At 43.1% G+C, this 26,731-nt stretch overlaps 3 protein-coding genes across 8 annotated transcripts in view; 1 reads left to right on the top strand and 2 right to left on the bottom strand.

Moving 5' to 3' along the window:
- Positions 1-314: 314 nt before the first annotated feature.
- Positions 315-5,024, bottom strand: CD24 (CD24 molecule). The gene is made up of 2 exons (XM_072855606.1): positions 4,863-5,024; positions 315-2,220 (listed from the first exon to the last, which is right to left on the bottom strand). The coding sequence occupies exons 1-2, from the start codon at positions 4,929-4,931 to the stop codon at positions 2,035-2,037; spliced, it is 255 nt and encodes an 84-aa protein (XP_072711707.1). The 5' UTR covers positions 4,932-5,024; the 3' UTR covers positions 315-2,034.
- Positions 5,025-5,236: 212 nt separating this feature from the next.
- The window catches only part of BEND3 (BEN domain containing 3), a 44,892-nt gene continuing 23,397 nt past the window's right edge, over positions 5,237-26,731 (bottom strand). Inside the window, exons 7-8 of one of the 6 annotated variants that reach the window (XR_012041437.1) lie at positions 12,635-12,830; positions 5,237-5,342 (exon numbers count right to left, since the gene is read on the bottom strand). The gene's annotated coding sequence lies outside the window, so the exon portion shown is untranslated. The other 5 variants (XR_012041436.1, XR_012041440.1, XR_012041439.1 and 2 more) reach the window with 5 other exon arrangements.
- On the top strand, positions 17,029-21,454 carry MTRES1 (mitochondrial transcription rescue factor 1). The gene is made up of 4 exons (XM_072855599.1): positions 17,029-17,198; positions 18,545-18,983; positions 19,828-19,900; positions 20,994-21,454. The coding sequence occupies exons 2-4, from the start codon at positions 18,553-18,555 to the stop codon at positions 21,168-21,170; spliced, it is 681 nt and encodes a 226-aa protein (XP_072711700.1). The 5' UTR covers positions 17,029-17,198; positions 18,545-18,552; the 3' UTR covers positions 21,171-21,454.

Genomic DNA, 26,731 nt, shown 5'->3' on the forward strand with positions numbered 1-26,731 from the left:
ACTGTTTGTCTAAAATGAAATCATAACAACACTTTGAAAGGGAAGAGGCTGTAGTAAGTATGGAGGACTTACTACAGTTACTAGAGATGTTAATCAAATCTCACCCACTGATTTCAGAGTGGAATCCAGACTCTCAATGTCACTAAACCTTACAGAGAAATAAAACTAATTACACTTCAGCATTTCTAGACCTTGAGGTTTTTAATCATATATACCATCTTGCTTAACAGTTCATTCACTTTATGCAGGCAAGTTACAAGTTTTCATAGAAGTTTCTGGAAGTGCATCTAGAATGCATTGCCTGTCCACTGTTTTATTTACAGGTTTTTTCCAATGAAAAAATCAGTAGCTAATAAATCAAAGCATAATTACACAAACACAAAAATACAATCATTAACATTTTACTGGATACAAATGATAAGCATAAGGAAGTGTCCATGTACACTCACTGACATGAATTTGTGTTAGTTTGCTATTAATATATGATACTCTGGATTGGTGGTAATGTAACTGAAAGACAGATGTGTATTTAAAAAAAATTAGAGCGCCACTCATGTTTGACATGATCTTATACTGAGATAAGTATCTATACACAGTGATATGATCATGTACACTCACATGTGATCATATCAACATTTTTTTTGTCTGACAAGGTATTATCATCAAGGTAGTTGAACCTCCTCAACAAAGCTTGCTTTGATCAAGTACCAGATACTATTATCTAAAGTGTTGGATGATGCAGAAACAATCTGTGCAAGTGTAGCAATTTTGATTCAGAAAATTAAAAAAAGTATTTACAAAGGTAACTTTTAAATTCAGTGACTAAATTAAGACTCCAGTCTTCATATTCCAAACACCTGATAATTTCTTATTTTTGGCGTTTTGCTCTCCTCTCCCCATTCCTTCTCCCCACCGCAAATATTAGCCCATGTTTAAAGTAACCTATCGCAATTAAAACTCTTAAAAAAAAAACAAACAGTAAGTTATTCACCTTGTGCCAAAAAAAAAAAAAAAGCAGCACTAGAACATTACTCAAAAGATTCCATAAATCCTTCATAATTAAGGAAAGTTCCAGGAGCAAAAAGAACTTATACAACTTGTAGAACTTGGGAGGAGAAATAGGGGAAAGAGGAGACATTTATCCCTTGACTTTTTTTTGTCTGAACTTCATTTACAAAAAGCTCCTGGTACTTTTCCCCAATGTTTCCACACCTCCATCCTCTGGCACATATGGTTTAATATACAAACAATTTAAATAAAAAGTCAAATTCAAATTCCCACCATAAGTAATTCAACTCTTACAAAAACTGGTGGGTTTTAGCTACTTCAAAACTAGCCCTGCCTGGGTAGCCATTTGGCTAGGACTCAGAAGTTAAATAAGAGGATTCTTACAAAAATTTGGTATTCTATTTTAGCCTTGTAACAATTTCATACAAACAAAATCTAGAAGAAACCCTTTTCACTGAGATTTTGGGGGGTTTTTTGTATGCATCCTGCTACCCATAGGTTATAACCATATAGGCTGTGCAAGAAACAGAACCACTCAAGCTTTTCTGTGTTTTCTAGTGATTCTATGAGCCTGTTGACTTTAATGAATTTAAACAGAAAATAAAATCTCTTCAAGTCCTTATTCTAAATGGTAGATAAACCCTCTAGCCTTTTTTCTTCATGGAGTGTTATCATCCATCCTTATTATAAGATACTGCATTTCTTCTCAGCTGTAAATCAGGGGTTGTCAATACTGTCTCTTTTTGCTTCCATCTTGTTTTTCAAATTCCAACTCATTTGGTGAAAGAACTCATTGTTTTACCTCCTTGCTGAAGTCAGTCTTTTCACACTGGTCAGCTTTGGAAAGTCAGAATACTGAGTGCTTCTCTAGGTCAGACTGGTACTAATTTGAGTATGGAGTGGAACCAAGCTGGTTTGATGTAGAGTTTGGACTGATTTTTTTTCATGCTGGGTTGGAGATCTAGCCATCTCAGATGGTTCAGGAAACTGGGTGGGGAGTGGTAGCCATTTCCATGCCAGAGTCTCTTAACAGCAAAAATACAGAAGAGAAACTGAGAGAATGAAAAGAAGACTTGTGGTTGACTGAAGGGAATTTCCATGTCCCTGAGGGATGGTATTGTTCACTGAATTTGTGACAGTTGACAGAGAAATGGAACTTGCTGAAGAATTGTTTGAAGGTGTTGGACTTGTTCCATTGGGATCGCAGTAGATCTAGAATGCATGGGGGAAAATAACAAAAAGGAGTTTTGGTGGGGTTTTTTGTTTGTTTTAAATCAGAAGACAACTTAGTAGTAATGAACAATGTGTAGCACCACTCAGTCACAATACTCAGATATGATACACACAATTGCTCATGCCTCTCATTGTGCAGTTAAGGACAAAGACATTTTGAATTGCATGCATGGGATTTGTTAAACAAATAAATCTAACATTTTTCTAAATGTTTTTCTGCTGTTACATAATATCACTTTATCAAAACCCTGCACTAAAACAAAAGATAGAACAGAGAAGTAGGCTTCAAAAAACCTCACACCAAAAAAAAAGCAAATGTAAAGCTATGCAAAGACAAATCTTAGGATAAAAAGGCTTTTGGACAACTGCATGAATTCATTGTCTTTGCAGACTAAGCCACAAACAAAAATATGAACAACTGAAGAACCTATTGATACTGTTTCTGGGGCTGGTTTGGAGATTCCTTTCAAGCAATGGTAGGGCTCATGTGAGTGGACTTCATATTTCAGCCTCTCTTGTCTCCTGTCTCGCTGTGGTAGTACTGAACTGCAGAACTTAACGCAATGGAACTATACTGATTAAATCATAACCTATCGGCATGCTAGAGCATACAAATAGGAAGTGCAGTGGAAAGACCATATAATATTAGCAAATTAAAAAAATGCTGACAGAAAGCAAAATAAAATACAGTTTTTTTCCCCCATAACTCTGCATTATAGGGATAGAACATAAAAATTTGCACCCTGTGTAACTTCAGTATCAAGCTATTTCCTACACATGCACAGGAAAACTTTCAAAGCTAAGCTAACGTGTCCTTTTCTTCCAGTGAAAAAAGGATGTGATACACAAGGATGAAAAACAAGGGCAAGAATCACCTATCTGCTCCCCAAAAATGAGCATAGTTTAGCAAGCTTGGCTTCAGCTCTGTGGCAGCAAACTTGTATTATACCAGAGCCTTCTGGTAAACTCCGATAGAGTTAGCTGAAGTAAAAACAAATGTCTTCTTTTAAACAAGAGCAGTTAGTTTAATAAATAATACTCTCCATAAAAGGTGTCCTTGCTGTCTCATATTTCTAGTGCTGCTGAGAAAATTCGTTTTGTTTAGCAGAAAAAATAATTATAGTCCCTCAATGCTAAAGCCATGAAGTCAATGTGAAATTTGATAAAGAAAATGCTTATGCAATTTTTTAAGTATTTTCTACTGAAAAAAACCCCATATAATAGAAAAATATCAGGATGGTGTAAAGTTCTGGTAGTTAGGGGTTTTGGCAACCAGCAACACGCTGGAATCCTGCAATTTAGGACTGCAGGATAAAAATAGCAGTGTGGAAGTTTCTGTTGAAACCAGCCTGAAAGTGATCAATAATGAATTGCAGAGTTAATAACCTACAAGCTGGATATGAGGCAAGTCCCAACCCACCCTGGAATTTTTTTCAGTTTTCATACAAAGTTGCCACCACTGTTTCACACTTGGTTATACATTTTTAAAGTTTTCTTAGTTTTAAACAGAAAGCCTAGTTTCTGGATAATTTTTTTTTGTGGAAGAAGGGCTTAGAGCCAAGTTCCAGAACATCACTGTAGATGGGACCCCAGCCAGGTCTTCTTAACGAGTATGTGACAAATACCAGTAACCCAAAGGGTCTGATCCTGCTCTCATCACTGCCAAGGGCAAGACTCCACTGAGCACAATGGAGAAGGGATAGTGCCCTTCCATACAAAGGGAGGGGGGGAGGAGGGGGAGAATATTTAAAACAACCTCCAGCAATCCCTTTGCTGTTTATTTTTATGATATTTTGTTATTGACCCTTTTCAAAAGGTGGTCTCTAGGAACAACGCATTGATCCGTTATCTGGGAGCCCCACTTGGCTTGACTGCTTACAGAAAGGCAAATCACTACTGCCTTCGTTACCTTCGCACCAAGGGTAAGACTTGGCCAGCACAGCAGCCAGAGACCGACGTCTTTGCTTCGAGCCCCCAAACCTCCCACTCCCCCCCTGAGCCGAGGCCTAGGACCGGATCCAAAGCCCCGTACGCTTCGGGGGGGATTCAGACCAGGGTCTCACTGCCCTCCAGCTGTAAAACTCGGAGCTAACTCGGGGTTGGAGGGATCGTTCCCCTTCTCTTCAGCGGGGGAATGAACGCTCCTCCGCCGCTCACACCGCGGCTTGCCCTCGAGGATCCCACGGGAAGAAAGGCGGCGAACTCCAACTCCAGTTTTTTAATTTGACCGGGGTAACCAGCGGCACCGCCACCGCCATCCCGGGGCGCTGGGCTCGTCCCCGCCGCCCGCCCGGGGCGCGGCCCCTCCTCAGCCGGGGCTGCCCGGGCTCGTTTCTCTCGCCCCACCGCCGCCCCGGGGCGGAGGCAGAGGAGCCGCCCGCCACCCACGGCTGCCCGGCGGGGAGCCGCGGCCGGCTCCGGGCGGCGGGATGGCGGCAGCACCCCTCACAGCCCCCCGCCCAACGGCTCCTCAGGAGAAACCCGCCCTTCCCCCGCTCCTGAGGCGGCTGCGGGGCGCCGTCGCGGGTGGGGAGGCTGAGGGAGCGTCTCGGCGTGGCTGCTCTCCCGTCCCTCGTACTCCGGCCGGCGGTGGGGAAACACCGAGCCGCTCCGGGGCTCACCTGCGTGGGTAGGAGGAGGGCCAGGAGCAGGAGCCCCAGGCTGAGCCGCGTCGCCAGTGCCGTCCCCATGCCCGTCTGCTGCTGTCCCACCGCGGACCGCGCTGCTGCTGCTCCTGCCGCTGTGGCTGCGGGCGAGAGGGATGCGCAGCTCAGCCGCGCCCGGCCTTTTTATGGCAGCGCGGGCTCCCGTGACGCCCCGCCGCCGCCTTACCGCTCCTCCTCCCCTCACCTCTGCGCCCGCCTTCCACGTCCGCCACCCGCTGCCTCGGCCCCGGTTCCCGCTCCCCGGAGGGCTCCGCTTCCCCTCCCCGAGCCGGGCTGCTGGGGCAGCTCCTGCAGGGCCGTGCTGCCAGCTCGGGTCCCGCTGGCCGCCCTTCGCCAGGCCCGAGAGCCTTGTTTCCCCCCGTTGAGGTCTTGCGGGCGGTGGTGCCTTTGTCTAGCGCCGGCGTCGTGTTCTGCTGTTGAGGGGCTGGCACAGGGCTGCAGAGGTTGAGTTACAGTTACTCTGGAGAAACGCTTATGTTTTATAAAAACATCAGGCTTTTTTATAAAAAAAAAAAAATTCAAATCGTGGGTGAGAGAAGGAAAGATAAGAAGGCTGTATGTATTTCCAAATGATGGGAACAGTGGGTAAAAGGCTGCGGAGTTAAGATTCCATCTTGTTCAGAGCTGCCTTACCACTAGTGCTCAGACTTCATACCACAGGTTGCAATTTCAAGCACTCTTTGGATCTAAATATTTTATTATTACCATTATTTCTTAAAGAGTAGGAAACCTGTGTAACAAGCGGAACAGAAGGTTCTTCCAGCTGTAGCCTGTGCGTATGTGAGGTTCTAGCTTCTGGCACAGTAAATACTGTAGTTATCGTGTCTCTCCTCCCTTAATAGACTGAAGATAGATTGTGCCAGTGCCTCACCAAATCAGTCAGGTATTTCAGTGTACAGACAAATTAACCAAAATAGTCTGTGTCCACTTTATAAACTACAAAAAGAGACACTGATGTGCTGGTTTTATTGTGACAAAGCGGTTATTTCCATTTAAAAGAAGAGGAGGATGTCCTGTTAGCTCAGACTGATCAATGGATTTTAAAATTGTACATGTTCATGTTTATCTCAGAACAAAGTGTGAGGAGATACCCATGTTCAGCACTACATAACTCATTTGCCGTTTCCAGGGGTAGGACTGCTTTTCAGGAGTTTTCGAGGGTGTTGCTAGAACTTGGTCCTGAAGCACAGGAGACGTGGAGATGTGCTGCAGAACTGGATGCTGGGACTCGTGTTAGGCAAAATATATAATTCTAAACGCAGTCCCACACTAATTGCTTCAGAGCGCCTGACAAAGCTGTAGTTATTTTGTTTTTCCAGGAATAAAGGCATTTTGCAAGCTGTACGACCCAAGAGATCAATCCTTATTCTATACCAAGATGAAAGATCTTCTGAGAGGGACCCTAAGGCTGACGCACTCATGAAGTAACATTTCCCTGGTTTTTATACATCCCTTATCATAGTCAGAATCCAGTTCCTAAGTATTAGAGGCATAGTCTATCTGTAGAGTAGCTATGGGAATAGTCATCAGATTGAGGGTCTTATGTTGAGGGTCATAATTATTCGCTGGTTGTCTGCTGAAAGCTGGTTATCAGAAGATGAGTTTTTATGATCATAGAGATGTAAGAAGAGAAAAAAGGAAACTGTGATCAACTTAAAATAAAAGAGGGGTGACAAAGCTGAAAACTTTCCTATTACTATTTTTCCTTGCAAACAGTTTGCTTCAGTTGTCACAGTTAAATGAAATCACAAACGGGAGGGAAGGTCACCTTTTCACTCAGTAGACATGCCTAACGCTACAGAAAAGTGAAATTCCCCGTGAGAGAAGTCACGTGAATCACAGCGATAAAGCGAGGGCTCACACTATTCTGACACCAGATCCCCTGGAGGAAATGCAGAAGGAAGGGAATCCAGTTAGGGCTCTACGATAGCCAAAGCGAAGAATATTGCAGGGTAAAGCTGACAGAGATGGTTTCCATTATAATCTCTCCCCCCTTGTTTGGGAGAAAAGGAAGTGATACTGCTGTTGCATGATCCCGTAGGGATCATAACAGGCTGTTGCAGGTTAAAGCAGCAGCTGAGACACGTTAATGTCAAAGCTGGGGCAGACGAGAATGAGGGAATAACTACCAGATGGCCTTTCCCGTTCTCTCTACCCAGTGCATCTTACCTGAGGTCTGGAGCTGCGTCTGTAACAAATGAGGATGACGCACGGTTCTTGTAAGGTGACATGAACCAACACGGCATTATACAACTGCTGATTAGTATTATATAGTGTATTGCGCTTTTGGCATTTTAACAAGTTTCAGTGAAAATGAGGATATCTTTCTTTTTGCTAAAAATATTATAAAGTCTGTTCCTTTATTTAAAAATAAAGAAAAATGCAGAGGTTTTAAAACATTTGGCAGAAATGGTAAATTACTGAAATAATAAAACTATGTTAAGTTTATGTTCTGAGGCCAAAACCCATGCCTTTCTGAAATATTCCTGAAATACTAATGCAAATAAGGAAATGTACTGGCAGCAAGGGAGAAGCGCTAAAAATATTTTAAGCCCAAGATTTTCTTTGAAAATTTTGTCATTGGAAATTTTACTTATAACGCCTATGCTCCATTAGATTTCTACAACCAACTCCCCCCATCCAGGAAAGCTGCAATATTCTTGATTCCTCCTGAACACATAAATCACCTGCACTCCTAATTCCAAAATCTTTACTTTTTTCAGCTGAAGTCTATAACAAAGTCTGCAAAAGATGGATCTGAGCAAGAGACCAGGACCCAATATATGGATTTTTGTACGAGGCAAGAAACACTGTAATTGAGTTGAGAACTGTACAAAGTGAAGCACTGCTATCTGGTGGCCAAAAGGCACTTCTGATTTTTTCCTGTCAGAAAAGACAATGTACTCTCTCAATCAAACAACCTTTGATAGCAGTGTGCTCTAAGAGCTTTCCTGATGCTGAGATATAGTGTTAAATATTATTGTTAAATCCCCATTGTTCTGCTTCCTTTATTTTTTTCTAGGTCAGAATAGTACTCAGCACCTCTCCCAGTTAAATACATAATATTTGATGAGAAAGCTTAACAAAGAGAAGGGAGAAAACTACTTTGATCTTTTGGGTTAAATGTAAGTTCATCTGTATATTCCACTGGTAACTTTTAAGTTGATTGAACTTTGCAATAGGCATCTTCTTTTCAATCTAGTGATCAGAAGCAAAACTTGTGCTGCTTTGTATAATGCATTAGCAAACAAGATCAGCTAAAATGACTGGCAGAAAAAAAAAATTAGTTGTCTATAACAGGAAGCAGAGAAGTAGTCTCCAAGACATATAAGCAATGTATTTAAATTTGAACAAGCTTTAGCAAAAGAATTGTAGTCAGAGCATTGAGTGGAATTCATGAGAACTAATTTTGACTTAACCATTAATTTACTCTTGCCTTTTAGCTGCCAATCTTGATCCATCTAAACTTAAATATTTTAGGAGCATCAGTTGCCAATGAGAATCACTGGATCCTGTGCTCCCAACCAGCTCTTCGCTCTCCTTGGCTGTGCATAGACTAGAACTTACTACACCCTGTGGCTCATCCCAGGGTCTTCATCCATTTCAAGCTCCTGCTACAGTGCACTGCAGCTCTCAGCACTCACCTGGGTCATATTATGAGTTATTTTAGTTAATACCCACCTGTGAACATTACGCATTTGTATATTAGAACCTGATCTTTTTTCAAAGGACAACTTTGAAGAGAGAAATCCATCTTTGCAGTGTGTATCGACTAGCCTGTATATGCTGATCTATGCTGATATCATCTGGTGATAAGTTTCTTTGATGTCCATTTTTGCCATATGGATTTTGCCTTGAGAAACTCACAGGTCAGTATTTTCTAATATATAGGAACACCATCTTTTCATAAGCTAGGCTGGCCCTTCTCTTGCTACTTCTTTAGCGGAAAGGACCTATCTTGCAGCAGTATCAAAGCTCCAGCCATATAATAAAAATTTGCCAGCTTTCTTGAAGCATCCTTCCTTACAGTTGCACATTCACTATCACTGCAGAACAAGATGGAAATACTGATGGGAAACTGATTTTTAGACAACTGGACAAAGCTGTTTGGCACGTGTCTTGGGTCAGAACTTGGAATATATATTGAGGATTACATTCCCTCCTCCAGTGGAGGGTTTATATTAAATTTATGTTAGTAAAGCTTTTAATGGAAGGCATGACTGGTGGTACTGTAAATCTCCACTTGGTAATAAATGTTGATTGGATTCAACTATACATGTCTTCAGACATGGGCCTTGCTGCCATGATCCAGACCCTCATTATACCAGGATTCCATCAGTGCCACTGTTTCCCTTCTATGTCAACCTGAGGCAAAAAGCATCGGGCTGCTTAGTTAGAGGTATATAGTTATGGAAGTAAACAAAGCCATGATTTCCAGCCCTGGAATCATAAGCCTGAAAGTTTGAGCAGAAGTGAAATTGTGATTCCAGAAATAGTCTCAAGGAGGAATATTTAACAGTTGTCGCCATGGATCTTTTGACTTCTGGGTAGACTTTAAGGGATGGTGTCAGCTTACACAATTAGGTGTGGCTTCAGATCTGCTTGGAAGCACACCTTTCTCCCTAAGTCAACCAAACTCTTGGGTGACATCAATACAAACAAATTAAATGGTAGCAGAGCCTGTTCTTTGGCCTTGAGGCCAACTGACATGTCTAGCCATGTCCATACTATTAAACTCTCCTAGCCTCCAGAAAAGGGAGGCTGAATCTAAACTGCCTATTGGTAGGTAGTTGTCCCTGGCCTGGGCCAACCCCTGAATCATGCTCAGGAATTGTTTGGGATCATGCTACTTGGTATGGGACAAAACCAAGACAGGGCTTTCCTTCAACTCATGAGGCATAATGTCAGATAACAGATCTATAGACACGAAGAAGTAAAAATGATCAAAGGTAATTTTCTCCATCTTCTGATTTGAGGCAGGTTTAAACATAATTCTCATAAAAAATCAGTGAAGGCTATTCCACAGCCCATAGGCCTCCCGTTTCTTTGCCAAACTATCTTTGCAGAATATTTCTCTTAATACAAAGTCTTCTTTGCTGCAAATTTATAGTAATGATTTATTACATTGCCATAGTAAAGTGCAGATAATAATAATGGGCAAATTTGTAACAAAGTGTTTACCAGTTAAAAACTTATCAAGCACTTTGCATTGAGCGGAGGAAGGAAAGGTCACGTGACAGCAGCCGTCTACATCTAAGTGAGTCTCCCTGGAAACCCTTGGTAGATGATGAAGGGAAACAAGTGCTTCTGTGATATAACTCATCTCATTTCAACATAGACATCTGAAACAGATTAATCACATCCTGGAGTTGCCTGCATCTCTTCACTAACTAGCACAACAGTGTAGATGATTAGCTCAGACATTTATCACTATATTTTCCCTTATTTTGAGGAACAGGTTCAGTTCCTTCAACCTTTCTTCATAGCATTTCTATGCATTTTTGTTGCTTTCCTTTGTACTCTCTCAAATCTGTCTTCATTAGATCATGTTGTCCAAAGTAGCACACTCTACTCAAGCTGAGAGTTCAGCATTCAACAACCCTGTTGATGCAGCTCAGAAAGAAATTTGTCTTTTTTTGCAGTGGCAGCTTCATAATGTTTGTGGTCTGATGCAATTTTGAGATTATCTCGCTCCATTTCTTGAACAATAGTGCAATGTTAGCACTTTTACCATTCCCTTGAATTTTCCTTCTATGATAAGACTTACTACTAATTGCAACTAGTGCAACCCAGTTCTTCTCACCATTAGCTTGAGCGCTAGCTCTGTAAGTCTGTGATTTCTTCCATTGGATATGATATTCTGCATTACTTCTATTACCAGGATGAAAAGCTAGTTAGTTATCCTGATATTATACCACTACTTCATTCTGCTTCTTTCCAAACAAATGCAAAAATGTTCACTGAAAATCTCTGCATCCTTATTAGTCATTTTAACCATCAGCATTAGTTTATGACTGTTGGGATTTCTTCTATCCCTGACACATTTCAAGACCTATGTTTTTAGCCCTGCCAGCCAAGCATTTTCTGATAACAGTGGAAGTCTTTATGTTCTCTTGAGAAGTGTTGAAACTCTGTATCTTGCAATTTGAATCTAATTTCTCTTTTTTGTTTGTTATTTTTTGCCTATTTTTTAGCTTTACTTACTGCCTTCTCTTTGCCACTAGACAGGGCAGATTTTTACCCACAGTTATCAAAAAGATAGTCTATATAAAAAGGGAGCTGCCTTACGTAGCACTCAGTTTCAGAATTCATTCCTAGTCATGACTGCTGCATGGCATCCTGAAAGGCTTATTCTTTTGTCACTTTTTCTGGGTAATTTCTAGTTTGAGTACAGACAGGCAGAGATAACAAGGTGAAGAGAATGAACCATGGAGAAATCTGATAAACAGGAACAGAGGAAGTTGGAACTGTTTATTCTAGAAGACAAAATAAGAACAAATATAATTAAAAGGTGTATAAATGGACAAGTTCTAGAAGGTAGATCAGCTCTTCTTCCCATTTCATAACAGAAAAAGGGACCAGTCTAACATTTGAAAAGATGAACCGCTGAAAGGAAACATGTATCGTGTGTCACTAAGAGTGTTAAGACTTCATGTATCTTTTAGGTGGTGAACTCTTTGTCACAGGGTATCATTAGGCAAGGTGCAGGGAAGGAGTGGTCAGGTAGCGATGAGAACATCCAGAGTTTAAATAGCGAGTGTTGCAAGGACACACTTCCCTGGGAGACAGATCATCCCAGATCTTCCTACTATGTGATTTGCACATCTCGTATACCTCTGCAGCTGGACACTGTGAAAGGACGAGACAGCCTTGACACCAAGCAATAGGATTATTCTGACATTCTATCCCTCCCTATTGCACCTTTGTTTATACTATTTCTTTTTTTATATCAAAGGTGTATTGAAACCTACAGATAATTTTTTCTTTCCTAATGCAGTAATGTTTATGAATGCTAATCAAGGCAACTTTGTCCCTTAGCCACAACAGAAGCTGAAGTACTTTGAACAGCCTTTTTTCTGCTTTTAAAAGCAAACCTGACACAAAACATAATTTTAAAAAAGAGAAAACTTTAATTGTACACAGATGGAGGAACAATCTAAATTTCCTCATTGGAAAATAATTATGTTAGGCTTGCATACATATATCTTGAATTAGTTGCTATCAGTTAGAGAAGAGAACATTATATTCTAAATAGTAAAGCTATTAATCTGAGGAGAATACAGAGGAAACACAGAAGTAAACAAATAACTCAAACTAATTAACGCTTGCTCATGGAATGTGTAGTTTTATGGCTAATAAGTAAGGTTCAAATAACAAACGCTTAACTGATTGCTTTTCCTTTTTATTGCATTTGCCACCCGCTGTTAGCGGTAGCTAGATAAATCCTAGAGCAGCAACCAAAACCAGCAGGACCTGAGCATATTCACTACAGAATGAATGAAAGTCTGAAAGCCTGGCTTAGGAAATGGTACATTAACTTTTCCTGTAAAAAATTATCATGTTTTAGACAATTGGCAAACAAGAAAGTGAGGGAAAAACAAACAAACAAATCTCATTGCAAACCTCTCACCAAACTGGGGAGTTTAATAATTAGTAGTGAAACTGTGGAGCCTTTAATCTCGGAGTAGCTGGATTGAATACCAGGCTGACTGAAGGAAGTTACTCACCGTTTTCCTCCCATTTGCTTAACCACTGATGTGACACCGATTTTCACTGGCAAGGCAGCTACGTATTTCTGGGTTAGGTGGCTCACCATGCTCTGACTTATTAGGGTGGCCTCTGTCAGCTTCTTTTTGCTGGTCAGAGCAGTCTGCACTGCCCACCTCCATTTTCTTTCTCATTATGGCTCAATGTGGCCTTCTGCTGTAAAAGGGAATAGGCAGACAAAAGCCAAATTAGTCACGTAGTGAAAAGGATGGGGGAAACAAAAAAGAATGTTACTTGAGCAAGTGCCTGTATCTCCATCACTTAAAGAAATATAAAACAATACCTGAAACTCATCCATTTTACCTTATTCATCTAATTATCCATCTATAATGTCTAAGATGAGTTTGCAAGGAATAAGTAGGCTGCAAGCAAAGGTGCTTTGTGAGACCTTGCTCACTTCTGGAAAGGGATTCTCTGTGCAGGACGCCAATGTGGCTGCAGGAAAAAGTGGACAGGAGTTCATAATGTGGTTGTTATTGCAAGAGATGAAATGGCAGCACAATGAGTTGGTAAGTAGAGAGAGACAGAGCCAAGTTTCAGTGTACATGGGGGCTGGAGACATTAGAGATATCCTAAAGAGAATAAAACCAATGTTTTATACTAAAAATGACACAGTAGATGATATGGGTAAATGTGGGAGAAAGGGAAACCAGTTCAGAGCAGCATGCCAACTGAAAAGGCAGCACTGGAAGGGATAGAAAAGGAGCTTCTGCTGCATGAAAGATTAGTTTTCAGAGATGGGCTTTAGAGAGAGAGACAGTAGGATTATCTGGTCACAGACTGGATGCAAGTAAAAAGCTAGAGGAATTGCCTCCAGACTATGCAGTAAGAAAAGAGAACATCTAAGCAGTTATAATACGTGTGACACTGGAAGAGGTGAATTAGCAGTCAGGGAGCTTTAGCTCATTATTCAAATGAATGTGGACAAACTTAAAGGTGATGCTCACACGGGGACACTGTGTTTTCCCAGGCTGCATAAATATGCATAGAACATTGCCCAGTCACCTTCTTAGTACACCTTGAAATAAGCAGTGTAATTTAAAAGGCGTGTGGTTCCAACAAGGTAATGCTGAAGCTAAATCTGCAGTGACAAGTAATCTGATGAGATGTGCATTGCAGAATGTTAGTCAGAGCTAGTCACAGGGCTAGAATGGCAACATGGTGCTCTTGGCTTCATTTTGATATGCAACGAGTGTCAGCAGATCTACTGCTGTCACTTGACCGACCTTGCAGGAAAAAAAGGTAACAAAAAACTCCAGGCAGTGGGGAGGGAATTCCCAATTACAGATTCCAACATACAGGTCAAAAGCTATTAAGAATTTTCTCTCTGAGCTATCAAAACTAAAAGACTAATCCCCTTGTGAGTGAATGTCATAGGGAGTATATTGAAATACACAAAATGAAAACAGTAAACAAGAGAGGAATTACCCTTCCTAGACAGGAGATGACTCCACTGAAAAAAAATGAAACAATTCTGTAAGAATAGCCATGGGAAGAAGAATACACCTTGGTCAGACTAATTTCTCACCCAAACTTCAAAAGGGTACATAGACCACCACTAATCTGCCCGAGATGAATGATCACTCTTTCTCACCAAAGCTGAAACTTTTGTGTCAAACGATGTAAAAAAAAAAAAAAAGCTTCAAATCACCTGAAAGCAGCTTAAAGAACATCCCCGTCAGATACACGTATGACTAGCCTGCCTCTGAGCAAAGCCTCCTGAGAGCACAGCCCGGGCTTGTGGCAGCTTTGAGAGGGAGCTATTGACTGCCATCTAATGGTGAACTGGAACAAGAGGAAAATGAGACTCTGGTCTTCATCCCGTCCGAACGTTTTGGTTATAATTACAGTTTGATATAATTAAAGTAGGACTAATGAATATTAACTTCATTTTTGCCTTTTTGGTCATTAAAAACCGCACGTAATGACCCAGGTTGGGAGTTGCCAAGACCTCACACAACTGAAGCACAAATCTTACAGACAAGGGCTTTCATGGCCTTTCTTACTCTGTGGCATGGAGGGAATGTGATGGCAAGGAGACCCCTGTGACACTGAAGTTCCTCTACAGTCCAGGCCTGAATGAATCCTGACAAAAACCTTGGTGAGGATCGGCTTTCGTGGCCAAGGCATAAGAGTAACATGATGTCCCTTCTAACTAGGACAACTAGAACGGTCGCCCATGTAGCTGGACTAGGAAATGAAGCAAGCGTGCCAGACGTAATGTCTCGGTTTGGTGTTGCACAATGATGAGATAAATCAGATGAATTATGCCTGTTCGTGACATCCAAGTTACATTTCCTCTGTGACTGGAGAGGGACCTGAGTGCCACGTTATTAACCTTCTGCAAGCCATAAGACCTGCAGGAAAGGATACTGCATGGTGAACTGATTACTTGCTGGTTTTGTAAGATGCCACTATATCATCATATCTGAAGAACAGAAAAGACAGGGTGACTTTAGGCACGTTCTTTACCTTGCCTTTCAATATGAAGATGCGATAAAGCTGTATAATGCCAGACTATCCTAGAAAGGCACTAATACTTATAGCTTTGTTTACTAAGAGTAAGTTATCTTCACTCTTAGCAAAGTTAGAGCATGACTTTAATCCTACGTGAGACAAATCAAATTCTAAGACCTCTGAAAAGAATGGGGTGTATGGAAAACTAGGTTTGGGGTTTTTTTGTTGAGTTTTGGGTGTGGGGTTTCTCCCCATTGGAGAGGTAGCATTTCTGCTCAGAGAATCCCCACTGTTCAGACATTCATTTTCTGTTCTGACTATGTGCCACTATGAATGCAATAAAGTTACACTTACCAACTTCTTTTTTTCCTCAATAAGGCTGTATGCATATTTTAAGACATATGGGGGAAAAGTGCTAAAAAGCTAACAGCTATATTCCCAACTGAAATTGGTCAGAATCTCACAGAACTGGGCCCTAGAACATTAAAAATACATAAAGACGTAAAGATGTTCGCAGCTTCCTTCCCAGTGAGGTTTCTAAGGTGAGGAGATAGCTTTGCCAAGGAATTGCTCCATTACAAAATGTCCCTGACATAAAAACCTTTCATTCAAACGTTTTATGACAAAGCTTATACAGGTGTAAAATTAAGCAATCACTTATAATGCCCATGCTAATTGCACAGCTGCTGTGCAGCAGCAGCTCCACAATATCACTCGCCATATTTGCTGATAATTTTCCAAGGGAGGATTGCTCTGTCAGGTGAGGTGATGGACATTTTAAAGTAGAACTTGAAAGCTGAGGAGCTCTCCCATCTGCCAAAATTACCCTGAAACCTGTACAGCCATTTACCTCAGGGCAGGATGCTGCCAGTCTGATGGTATTGCATTTTGTACCCGTTTTGTATGGGTACAGAGAATTCCCCAAATGCTGAGCAATCGTTCAGAAGCACCAAGAGAGGTGCAGTTGGGGCATGGCAGAGAGAAAGCAGGGAGAAGGCAGAAGGAGGGACGGACCTCTCCTAGTTTCTGAGCTCCAAAGAAGGGATTATGGATTACCACCAGTAATGGAGAAGTGGAGTGAAAGAGAGAGACGTAATATGAAGAAAAGTAACAAAGATAAGAAGAGGGGAAACGCAGGCCACAATGGGATTTGGATTAGATAGTCGTCGTGGCCAAGCCTTTCAAATTAATCTGTGATCAGGAAGCTTTAGCCTCTGCTGGAGGCATTTCCCCAGTGAGAGATTTCCACGGTTTTCTGGTTTGGGCACGTGGGCAGAGCCGGAGGGGCTGAAAACACAGGTTAGCCCTTGGCACTGAGGTCCAGGTGGCTTGGTCTCGTAGAGGCAAAACACTTCAACAAGTATTGCAAAGGGAAAATCAGAGGTGTGTAAAACCAAAACGATAGGAAAAGTATTAACATCGTTCCTAGTGCTTTGACTGTGAGATTCAGAGATCGGCAGCTTCGGCGGCGAGAGAGGGGCAGCCCTGCCCGGCGGGGCTCCCCGGCAGCCGGCCGGCCGCTGCTGCCGAGACACCCCGCAGGCACACCCGTGGTCTGCCGCTCCCACACACACAAAACCAGCGCACACCGGAAAAAATAACGATGGGGGAAATTATAACGGGAAACGGCTCGGACGAATCTCGGTGGGGCGGGAGGCCGGCGGTGGCGGGGCAGCTCTCCCGGCGGAGGAGGGGCAGAGGCCGGCGGCGAGGCGCTGGGGGCTCCTCCCGCCCCGGGGCCGAGCAGGGGGCGGCAGAGGACCCGCTTCAGCCCGCCGCCCTCCCGCCTTTCTCCCAGCTCCGGCCGGCCGCCGCTCCGGAACCGCCTCCAAACGCCGCCCGGCGCCGGCGGGCACGGAGGGCGGAGAGAGGGAGAGGCACCTCCGCTCCCCGCCCTCACCTTCCCGCCCCGGAGCGAGGAACCTCCCCGCCCGCAGCCGGTCCGCCGGGCCCCGGCACCGGCAGAGGGCGCCGAGCCCGGGCTGAGGCGGCTCCACCTCCGGCCTGCGAGCGGCGGCGCGGGGACGGCAGCGGCAGGCCCGGGCCCGAGGCGCCTGGAGGACCCAGGTAACCGCGCCTCGGCCACGGCCCGCTGCGCCCCGAGCCTCGCCGGGTCTCCCCTCCGGCAGCGCGGGGAAGCGGGGCAGCGGCCTTGGCTCCAAGGTCGCGGCTCCAAGGTCGCGGGGCCGGGGGAACGGCGGGCGCCGGCGTGGCCCCTCCGGGCGGCGGGGGTGGGCGTCGGGCAGGCCTGCGTGCCGCGGCCTCCGCTGGGGCAGCGGCCAGAGAAGCGGAGGCTCCCCGGGCCCTCCGCCCGCCACCGAGGGCCGTAAGGGCGGGTCAGGGACCGTCCCCGGGGCGGGGGGGTCTGCGGGCCCCCACTGCGGGCCCCGAAAGCTGGCGTTGCCCTGCCTGCGTGCTTTTGAAGGGGCTGCCAGCCTTCGGCAGCGCTCGGCCTTGTGTCCCCCCGAGCGGGCGGTAGTGGGTGAATCTCTGTCCGCGTTAAGGTTTCACGAGGGGAAGAGGCTCCCCTTCGTGTTTGGGGCGTGCTGGTGGCCGTCCTGGCAGGGGCTGTCTCAGCGGCCGGTTGTACCCGCTGGCCAACGGGCAACAAAGTCAGATCGAGTGCTAAAAATAAGCAGTAATAATTGTTTACACATTCAAATAACTGTTCTAGGAATTTGCCCTCGAACTGAGGAGAGGCATAAGTCTTATGTGAGGATTGCACCATCCTAAATTTTAAGCTACATGTCATATATTTTAAGTTCACATATTTAAATTTTTAAAAAGCCAAGGGAATTGTGGTTATTTTTATATGGCAAATAATTGCCCTCATTGATCAGGGCTTTTTCCCAACCACAAAAAAAAAAACCCTCATTCAGATTTCGGCAGAGTTCACTTGGGTGCAAGGGCAACCGAACTCGAGTGTCATGAAGTGAACCCGTTTCCACACGTATAAGGCCATAATAAAAGCCAGTGGTCTGCCTAGCCAGGAAGGACTGTAAATCAATTTCTAAGAGTGTTGAAAGATGCCTGGCTTTTTTGGGGGTGTTTCCACTTACTTGTCCCAGGTTAGAGATGGCTCCAGAAAGGAGCAGTCCTGGGGAGCAAATGCCAGAAATATGTCTGGACAGTTAATATGAAACACCAGAAAAGGAATTATGAATGGAGTATTCCACTGGGGGTTTTTAGTGTTTGTTTTTCATCTGGTGTTTTAGCTCTTTGTAATGGTGGACGGTGTATGAGAAAGGCAGATCATAAAGCCGGTATAGCCTTGTGCTTTTAGATGATGCGTTGCTCTATAGGGAACTAGGTAATCATCTTTTTGTAGTAACTATTATGCCGTACCTGGAGAAATCCTTCCAACAGTCAAAGCAGTTGCTCATTTTTACATATGAATGTTTGTTTTATTTTAGGGTATGCTATGACTGGCTACAGACTCCCCATCACTACTTTTAGAAAACTAAATGTCTGGTTTGGACTGTGGGAGAAATTCCCCTCTAATAAACTGTATCTCTCTTGGAGGAGAAGCATTTTCTGTAGCTGTCAAGCGAGCACAGTAAACTACAGAAGATGTTTCAGCTTTTCCCCAGTAAAACTCTGTGCACTAAGACTTTCTCCAGAGTATATCTCAGTACTTTCTCTGCGGAACAAAAGTAACAAAAGCTCTAAAAGGAGCAGACAAACCGTACAAGAAGAAGAGGAAGAAGAGGATGAAAACGAAGAGGAAAGCGATTTGGAAGATGAATTTGAAAATGACCCCAACATAGTAAAAGATTACAAGGATCTTGAAAAAGTAGTGCAGTCTCTTCGATACGATGTGATCATGAAAGCTGGTCTAGACATTGCAAGAAAGTAAGTATGGAAGAAACAACCTGCTGATGAGAAAGATGTCATGTATCTAAAATTTTAGTTTTGATACCCTTTTATTGCTGGAATAACTCAGTATTTGGGGTTTTTTGGTGTAGCTCTTTTGACTGTCTGAAAATATGTTTTGGATGTACGGGTGTTATTGTTTGTTTTACCTTACCTCCCTTGAAACAGCCCATTTTCTGCTTTTCACTGTCTGCAATATTTCTAAGATTGCCGAGAAAGCATTTTCTGTCAATAACTATTTATTTAAAGTGAAGAAAACACAAAATACTCTACTAAGTAATACAAAGAGATCTAATTTGAGATTGAGGGAGTAAAATAACACACTAAAATAACACATGTCCGAAGAAATAGGTGAGGGTAACGATAAACCTAACCAACTAGGTCAACCAGGTAAATGTGCACTCTATAAATATATCGCAATGTTTGATCTAATGCAACCTACAGAAGCCTTATATTGCAATGTTGTTAGAACAGAATATTAGTATAACGTGATCACTTAAAAATTACTAAACTGGCTGGTGCAGGAAAGGGGACATTATGCCTTGGTATTCAGGAGACAGGTCTTTAGTAACAGCTTTTCATTGCTTGCACCTGTGGCACAGAGCAACTATACTCTATTATTTCGTTTAATATATATGAAAGACTTTTTCTTTACTTCCAGTTCAAGTCTGTCCTGACCTTAAATAAAGGTATCCTTTATACGCAAATTAGAGTTGTGGAAACGTGCCTCGCACATGAATGGTGTTCTTGTTTATCTGCAAAGAAACAATTGCATTTGGTCTGCTGCACACTGTAAATGCAATAAAACCTTGTTTTTCTTCAGTAAAGTAGAAGATGCATTCTACAATAATGAACTCAGGCTGAATGGAGAAAAACTATGGAAGAAAAGTAGAACTGTAAGACTTTTTAAAATTTAAATCTTTTAATACAGTACAAGAAAATAACTAAGGCATGACCTCTTCTTCTCCCTCCTTTTACTTGGGTCAGAAGAGCTAACCACTAAATCGCTCTGCAAAGGTGAATGAATAGCATTGCTAACACCATTTCCAGCTTTGCGTGTGTGACCAGTTCCCTGGGTAAGATGTTATTCCCTAAGGCAGACAGGAGACTTGTGGTATTACGGAGTAAAAACTAAGGCTGGAAGGCAGATGGCAGCAAGGACAGAACTTTGTAAGTTGCTGAAGGAAGTGCTGATAGGTGTAATGTTGGAGTAGGAATGATTACATCTTGGTGGAGCAGGCACATGATTAAAGAAAAAGAGAAAAATTGATGATAGAAAGGGATTGAAACTGGGGTAGCTCAGGAAGGGTTATTGTATCTGTAACAGAGCACATAGGAACACAGTTAGAAGAGCCAGAAGGGTTGCAGGCCATACTCTTTCACCACAGAGCTCACCAGAATGGTAACAAACATACTTCTACCCACCCTTTATGTGAGGATGATCCTAGGTGGTGGTTACTGTCATCAAAGGGCAATAAGAAGAGCAGTTTTAATTCCTGATCCCCTAAAGTTAAGGCTAGTTTTTGAGAGGCATACTGCTTTTGTGACTTTTGAAAGGAGCACAAGCTGTTGACCAGCACTCTATTCTTTAAAACACTTTAAACTGTTTTAAAGATAGGAGGGAGAATTTTGCATTTTGCTGTTTTGTGTCTGCGTTGATACAAAAAGATCATCAGGAAACGCCCTTCAGGAAAAAAACATACTACCTTACACCTTTTTCACAGAGTTAGGTGTTGGTTGTAGAACAGGAAGGGTAAAGCTCTTGGCAGAGAAGGTCATGAGACATTTAATTGCTTATTGCCAGGGCTTTCCTAGAAGTTCATAGCTGGAGGATCTATAATGGGTCTAGTATTGTCTGCCTTCCTCCTCTCCTGTGAGATAAGTATTAAATGGAAAGAAAGGAACAAAATTAAAATTGGACATAGACTGCAGGGATTTGTTTTCCCCAGGGAATGTTTATAATCACTCATCTTCTCTTTCTGTTTCCAGGTGAAAGTTGGTGACACGCTGGATCTCATAGTAGGTGAAGATAAAGAAACAGGAACTGCTGTAGTTATGCGGGTAGTCTTAAAAAAAGTATCTAACAAAACTGAAAGTGAAAAATACAAAGTAATTTTGAGGCGTTGGAAAAACTTAAAAGTGCCCAAACAGGATGTACTTAAGTAACGGGGGGGTTGCATGTGGCAGCGTAAGATTTTTGCAGAAAACCATATTTGTTGTTAAATACGAATTTTGGTTAAACAAAATTACAGTACCCTTTTTTAAGGGCTTGTGTCAGAATGTTATCTCCCTCTGCTGTGTACATCAATATTCATGGAATAAGCCTGTCACTTTTTGCTGTTAGTTTTGTTTCATGGTACTGTGGGATAAAAGATCCAACCCTTACATTTCCAGGCAGTTTCCTTACAGATGTTATAAATAATGAACCAATAAAGACTAATTTGATCACTGTTTAATTGCTGTCTAATTTTGTTAATCAGAAAGCTTACATTATAGCTGACATCACAACAAGCAGAACTGCTTTCTTAGTTTTATCTCTAGATTCATTAAATAGTTAGAGATAATAGGGATAAAACCCCCCATTATGTAAAATTGCTTCCTTTTTCATTATTGGTTTGATCTTGATTAACAATACCAACTCCGTGCTTATATACACTGCTGCTAGACCAAGAATACAGAAGGATACTGATTGCAGCTGTGTCTTTCTAAGCAGGAAACTTCACAGTGACAGAGAATGAATCACGGCAGCAATACTCTGCTCTCATGGAGAAGGCAGATCAGTGGGGAGATGTGTGTAGTACTGCTGATTTTTACTGTTTAAGTAACTGTGCAGAGCAAAATGAAATCTCAGTTTGTCACATAGTCATTTCAGGGTGGCATTTAGAGAATATTTAATACTTAGGTGGTGTAAGGATCTGAGCAAAGGTCAGACCATACCGTGGTGAAAAGCTCATGTCTGTACTGCTGCAGGAAAATACTGTCACTTAGGTCAGGCATCTCAGGAGTCACCACTTGCACTTGTAATGTTGAACACCTGCTTCTCCCAACCCAAGCAACATGTTGGATGAACTGTGGTGCAGACAGAATTTTTATTCTGTTTATGTATGTTTAGACAGCCACATGCAGGTGTGTGTCTACAGGAAAGCTGGCCAGTAGGAGCAGGTAGCTACTGTTCATCCAGTCTACCGTCTGCTCCTTGCCTAGTCTGGAGAGCCCAGAGGGAAGAAGATAGCCCAAAATAGGCAGCAGTAACATATTCCAGGACACATTCTTTGGTGTTCCTGAAATCTAAATGGGCAAGCAAGAAACTGTTGCTCACAAAACAAACCTAGTGCTCTGGTTAAGCATCGGACTATTGGGTACACATAAAAGCTCTGGTAAAGTAACAATTGGATTTTTCACTGCATAAAATATCTCTGAGGTGAGAGGAAGCAATGTTGCTCACCTGGTTAGGAGTGCATGGGAATGGTTGGGCTCAACTGCCAACAGCTACTTGATGACTGTGTTTAAGCAGGCTGTACCTGCTGCTGTCCACAGCTTCAGAAGTGGTGGCTGCTGAGTGTGGGATTTAATCATTTCTAGCTTTCTTCAGGCATAGCTAAAATCTCTGCTGTTCCGGGCTTCCTTTATGATTGTGTAGATATTTAAAGGTGCAGATACATGTCTAGTTAATGTTTTAGAGGCATAGTGACCTTTTAAAAAAATTGGTTCTTAAGAGGACATGATGCTGGAAAGCTTTCCTAGGGGATTTTGGTGATCCTTACATTGCAGAAGTGAAGGGATTCAGCATAGCAAGCACCCAGAGGACCATGGCAGGCTGTAGTTTCATTGCTGTCTCCACTCTATTTGTTGGAGCTTGCACCAAGTGCTATGGAAATAAACAGATGAGAGGCACCCTCTGTTCCCCAATTCCACTTACCATTGCTATTCTAAGTGGCTCCCATAATCTCCAGGGATGCTGAGAGAAACAAGTAGAAAGATGTGTTATGAGTAACATGTCAGTGAGCTCCAGTTGCTGGTCAGCAACCATGCATTACCTGTCAAGTGCTTATCAGTATGTACAGTCACAGTGCCTGTCACCTCCAGCAGTAGTAGCTTACACACCAGAGCTTACGGGGCCAGAATAGGACCCCACTCGTAAACCCCAGGAATGCTTTGGGGCTTGGGGATAGCCAAGGTATAGACGTGAAGAAATTAACTTTCTGAAGGGGTCTGTTCTGTGTAGGATAAAAACAATAACAACAAAAAAAGCCAACACCTGCCTAGCATCCAAATATTAAGCCAAAACCTTAGATTTTAACTTCTGGAAAAGCCTATTGGGAAGTAAAGTAGACAAGAGCTTGCAGTCAAGACTTGGCCCTTTCCTAATGATGACAGAGAGAGACTTTTTACCACAGCCTGTAGTGACAGAACAAGGGGCACTAGTTTTAAACTGAAAGAGGATAGGTTTAGATTGGGTATAAGGAAGAAATTTTTTATGATGAAGGTAGTGAGACACTGGACCAGGTTGCCCAGAGAAGTTGTGGATGGCCCATCATTGGAAGTGCTCAAGGTCAGGGTGGATGGGGCTTTGAGCAACCTGGTCTAGTTAAAGATGTCCCTGCCCATGGCGGGGGGCGCGGACTAGATGATCTTTAAGATCCCTTCCAACTCAAACCATTCTGTTATTCTGTGACTGCCACCAAAACCAGGTCTTCACTGACAGATGAAGGTAGAAACAGGCTTTCGTAGGTTTTAAGTGTTGATCCACTAGTGGTCTCAGCAAAGGAAAAGAAAAGAAAGGCAGCCTTCTTAAGGAGTCTTGTGATGGGTGAGAGCAGCCTCTGTGGATTCAGGATTGAAATGGTTGGAGAGAGAACTGTACCCGTTGGCTTCAGAAAAGAAAGCTGCAGTCACAGCAGGGTTATCTCAGAGGAAAACTATGACAGCAGGAAGGTGAGTAGCTCTTGCGCTTGGCTACATTGAGCTGTCCTGGATAAGCTTCTCTATTGATCAGACCTTTTTATTGGGGCCAGACATTGCTGAGCAGGTTGCGCTTGTTTCTGCAGCCTTTAAACATTTGGACTGTGAGCTAAAAAAAGGGCAAGGCTTGGTTAATGACTGACGCGAGTGCCAGGCAAGCAGAGCCAGCACGCATTCTGGGAGGTGTAGGAACAGGCACATCACAGCCACAGTTTTTGCCGGACCTTCAGGGAGCTTTTAGACAAGGTAGGCTCGCATAGACTGTATGTAAAGCATACATAAACTTATCTGGGAATCACCCGTGTATCTTCCCTTCATCAGCCACGACTTTAAGGTGATTGAGTCCATCTGATAACATGGTCAAGTGTCTGGTCAGGTGACATGGCAAAGTAGTAAGAAGTGGTCAAACAAAAGTTTTAATGATCTTTCCAAAACAGAGGATCTGTCACTAGTCAACTACCAAATCTCTAGTGCCACTCAGGGGTGAGAGACACACAAATACTTCTCCTGCTCCGAGTTCAGGGTACGGGCAGTGAATTGGGTAAGTGATTGCTGCTTCTGCCCTTCTGTCACTGCTGTAATGAATTTCCTGCTCCAGGACATGGGCATCTGCCAGTCTTAGTCTGCATAGTGGAGGATCTGTATGAAAGGGCTTCCTCGTGGAGATACTGCTGAGAGGTCATAAAGGGAGGTCTGGATGGCTTGAGAAGTGACTGACAAGTTCACTGGAGGCTGTCCAGATGACTATGCTGTCCAAGCCACCTCTGCATTAACCACAGACGAATCCAACCTTACGCTGGTTGTCAGGCGTGGAGCCCAGAATGGCCAGCATACCTGCCCTTGCACAGAGGGATGACCTATCCCGAAGACTTTGCCTGGTCCTGCCAGAGGCAGGCACCGTCAGGTTGTGGGTACAGGACCCAGCTGTCACTGGCACAGCACGCAGCATTATCTGACAGCTTTGCGTGTTTCACCCGCTGCAGGAGCAATGTTACACGCTGCAGCATGTGCTGCACATGGGCCAGCCTGCGTTACGGAGCAGGGCGCGGGAGGATCCTGTGAAGGAATAGCGGGGAATTGCTCACACCGGAGCTGGACTCGGGTCTGGCAGAAGAGTCAGCCTGGTCAACTAAAGCAGGCACATACCAACACTCCTGAATAGGTTCCAAGTTCTGCTGCCTACAGATCAACACAGAGAGAAGGCGGTTATACTCTGACCCCTCTGGCCCCCCAAAATAATAGGCAATTCTTTTTTCCATAGAACAGAAAACCACCAAAGTGTTTCTGGGTTTTATTTTGGGGGGGGGGGGTTGTTTCTTGGGGTTGTTTTTTTTCTCTGTAATGGCATGTCAGAACAGGACAGTCTACCTTCAGCACATACCAAATTACAGTGCTCAACAGCCTGTGCAGGCCAATTGTGGTGGTCATTCTACGATGGCATGCATGGGGACAGGAATGCAAAAGGGGTGTGTGTACTGAGTACTGCTGAAGCTAAAAAATTCTTCAGTTTCCAGCACTTGAGTATTCAATGCACATATAGACAAGCACTTCAAGGAGACCGTGGGTTTTTTTAATTCTTGGAACAAGGAGAGATAGGGAGCAAGAGAGACAAGGGACAGCATCACATGACATAAAACCAAACTCCTGGGTTTTATACAAGGGATCGAATCTCAAATACAGGATGCAATCCTATTGAGTGACTTGTTCCTCCTGCTGAGAGGTACCTTGGGATTTTCTTTTCACAGGAAACATCTGTAGACCTTGCTAACACACTACCTTATGAGCTAACTGAAGTGGTACATTCCTGAAAGCATAACGATTAAAGGAGTATTTTGCCTCCCACAGAAGTGAGCACTAACACACAACACTACAAAATGCCTCTTGAATGACAAACAGTTGTTTTGCCATAATGAAATCTGGGAAGGAAATTAGGAATGATTACTTGACATTTGTGTGTGTGTGTAGATATTAATTAGCTGATCTTCCTCCAGTCTTCAGCAATCACAATTTGTTTCCATCTATTAACACAAATTTTAGTGTGATTGGATACATGGTGATTTTGCCCATTTTTTGGCTGGGAAGTCATGCTAAATTTTAAAATAGAAAATATGGAAAACCTAGTAAAAAAAAAAAAAGAACAGGTTTGTTCTATTCATGGTTGCCTTTGGGGGCGGGGGGGGGAGAAAGGGGAGAAGTAGGAAAAGAACATGTCATATTCTACTGAACAGCTTTATTTCCTTTCTACTACAGCTCTTCCCTTCTTGTGAGAATCAAAGTTCTTCTTTCCGAATTGTTAATGAAAGAAAAATGCTCAGTGGTGACCACAGCCCCATCATGGAACAGATCAGGAAACGGCGTAAGCAGGTGGTCTGCCCATGTCACAGGCTTTTATGGCCACTACCTAGAAAAGACAGCATCTAGAAAACAACAAAAATGAAAAGGAATATGCTGGATAAAAATAATACAGCGTAGGGGCTAATCTCCAGCCAATCAGATGAGGTATAAGGAAAATGTTGTGAATATGATGGAGTTCTGATTTTGTGAGGAGTCATCTGCTTCCAGCACTGGGACTGGCCAGCCCAGGGCAGCTCCTTCAGCCAGCGCTCTGCTGCAGGAGAGATGACCTCTCACAACAGGATTTATATGAGCTGTGACAAAGATAATGATGAGTATTATGTATTCTGTAAGAAATTTCTCTCAGAAATTAAAACTATCATTACCAGTGAGAAGTTTAGTTGAATTACTTTTATAATGGTGGGGGTAAA

The sequence above is a fragment of the Ciconia boyciana genome, chromosome 3 (genome assembly GCF_034638445.1).
Source record: "Ciconia boyciana chromosome 3, ASM3463844v1, whole genome shotgun sequence".
NCBI lineage: Eukaryota > Metazoa > Chordata > Aves > Ciconiiformes > Ciconiidae > Ciconia > Ciconia boyciana.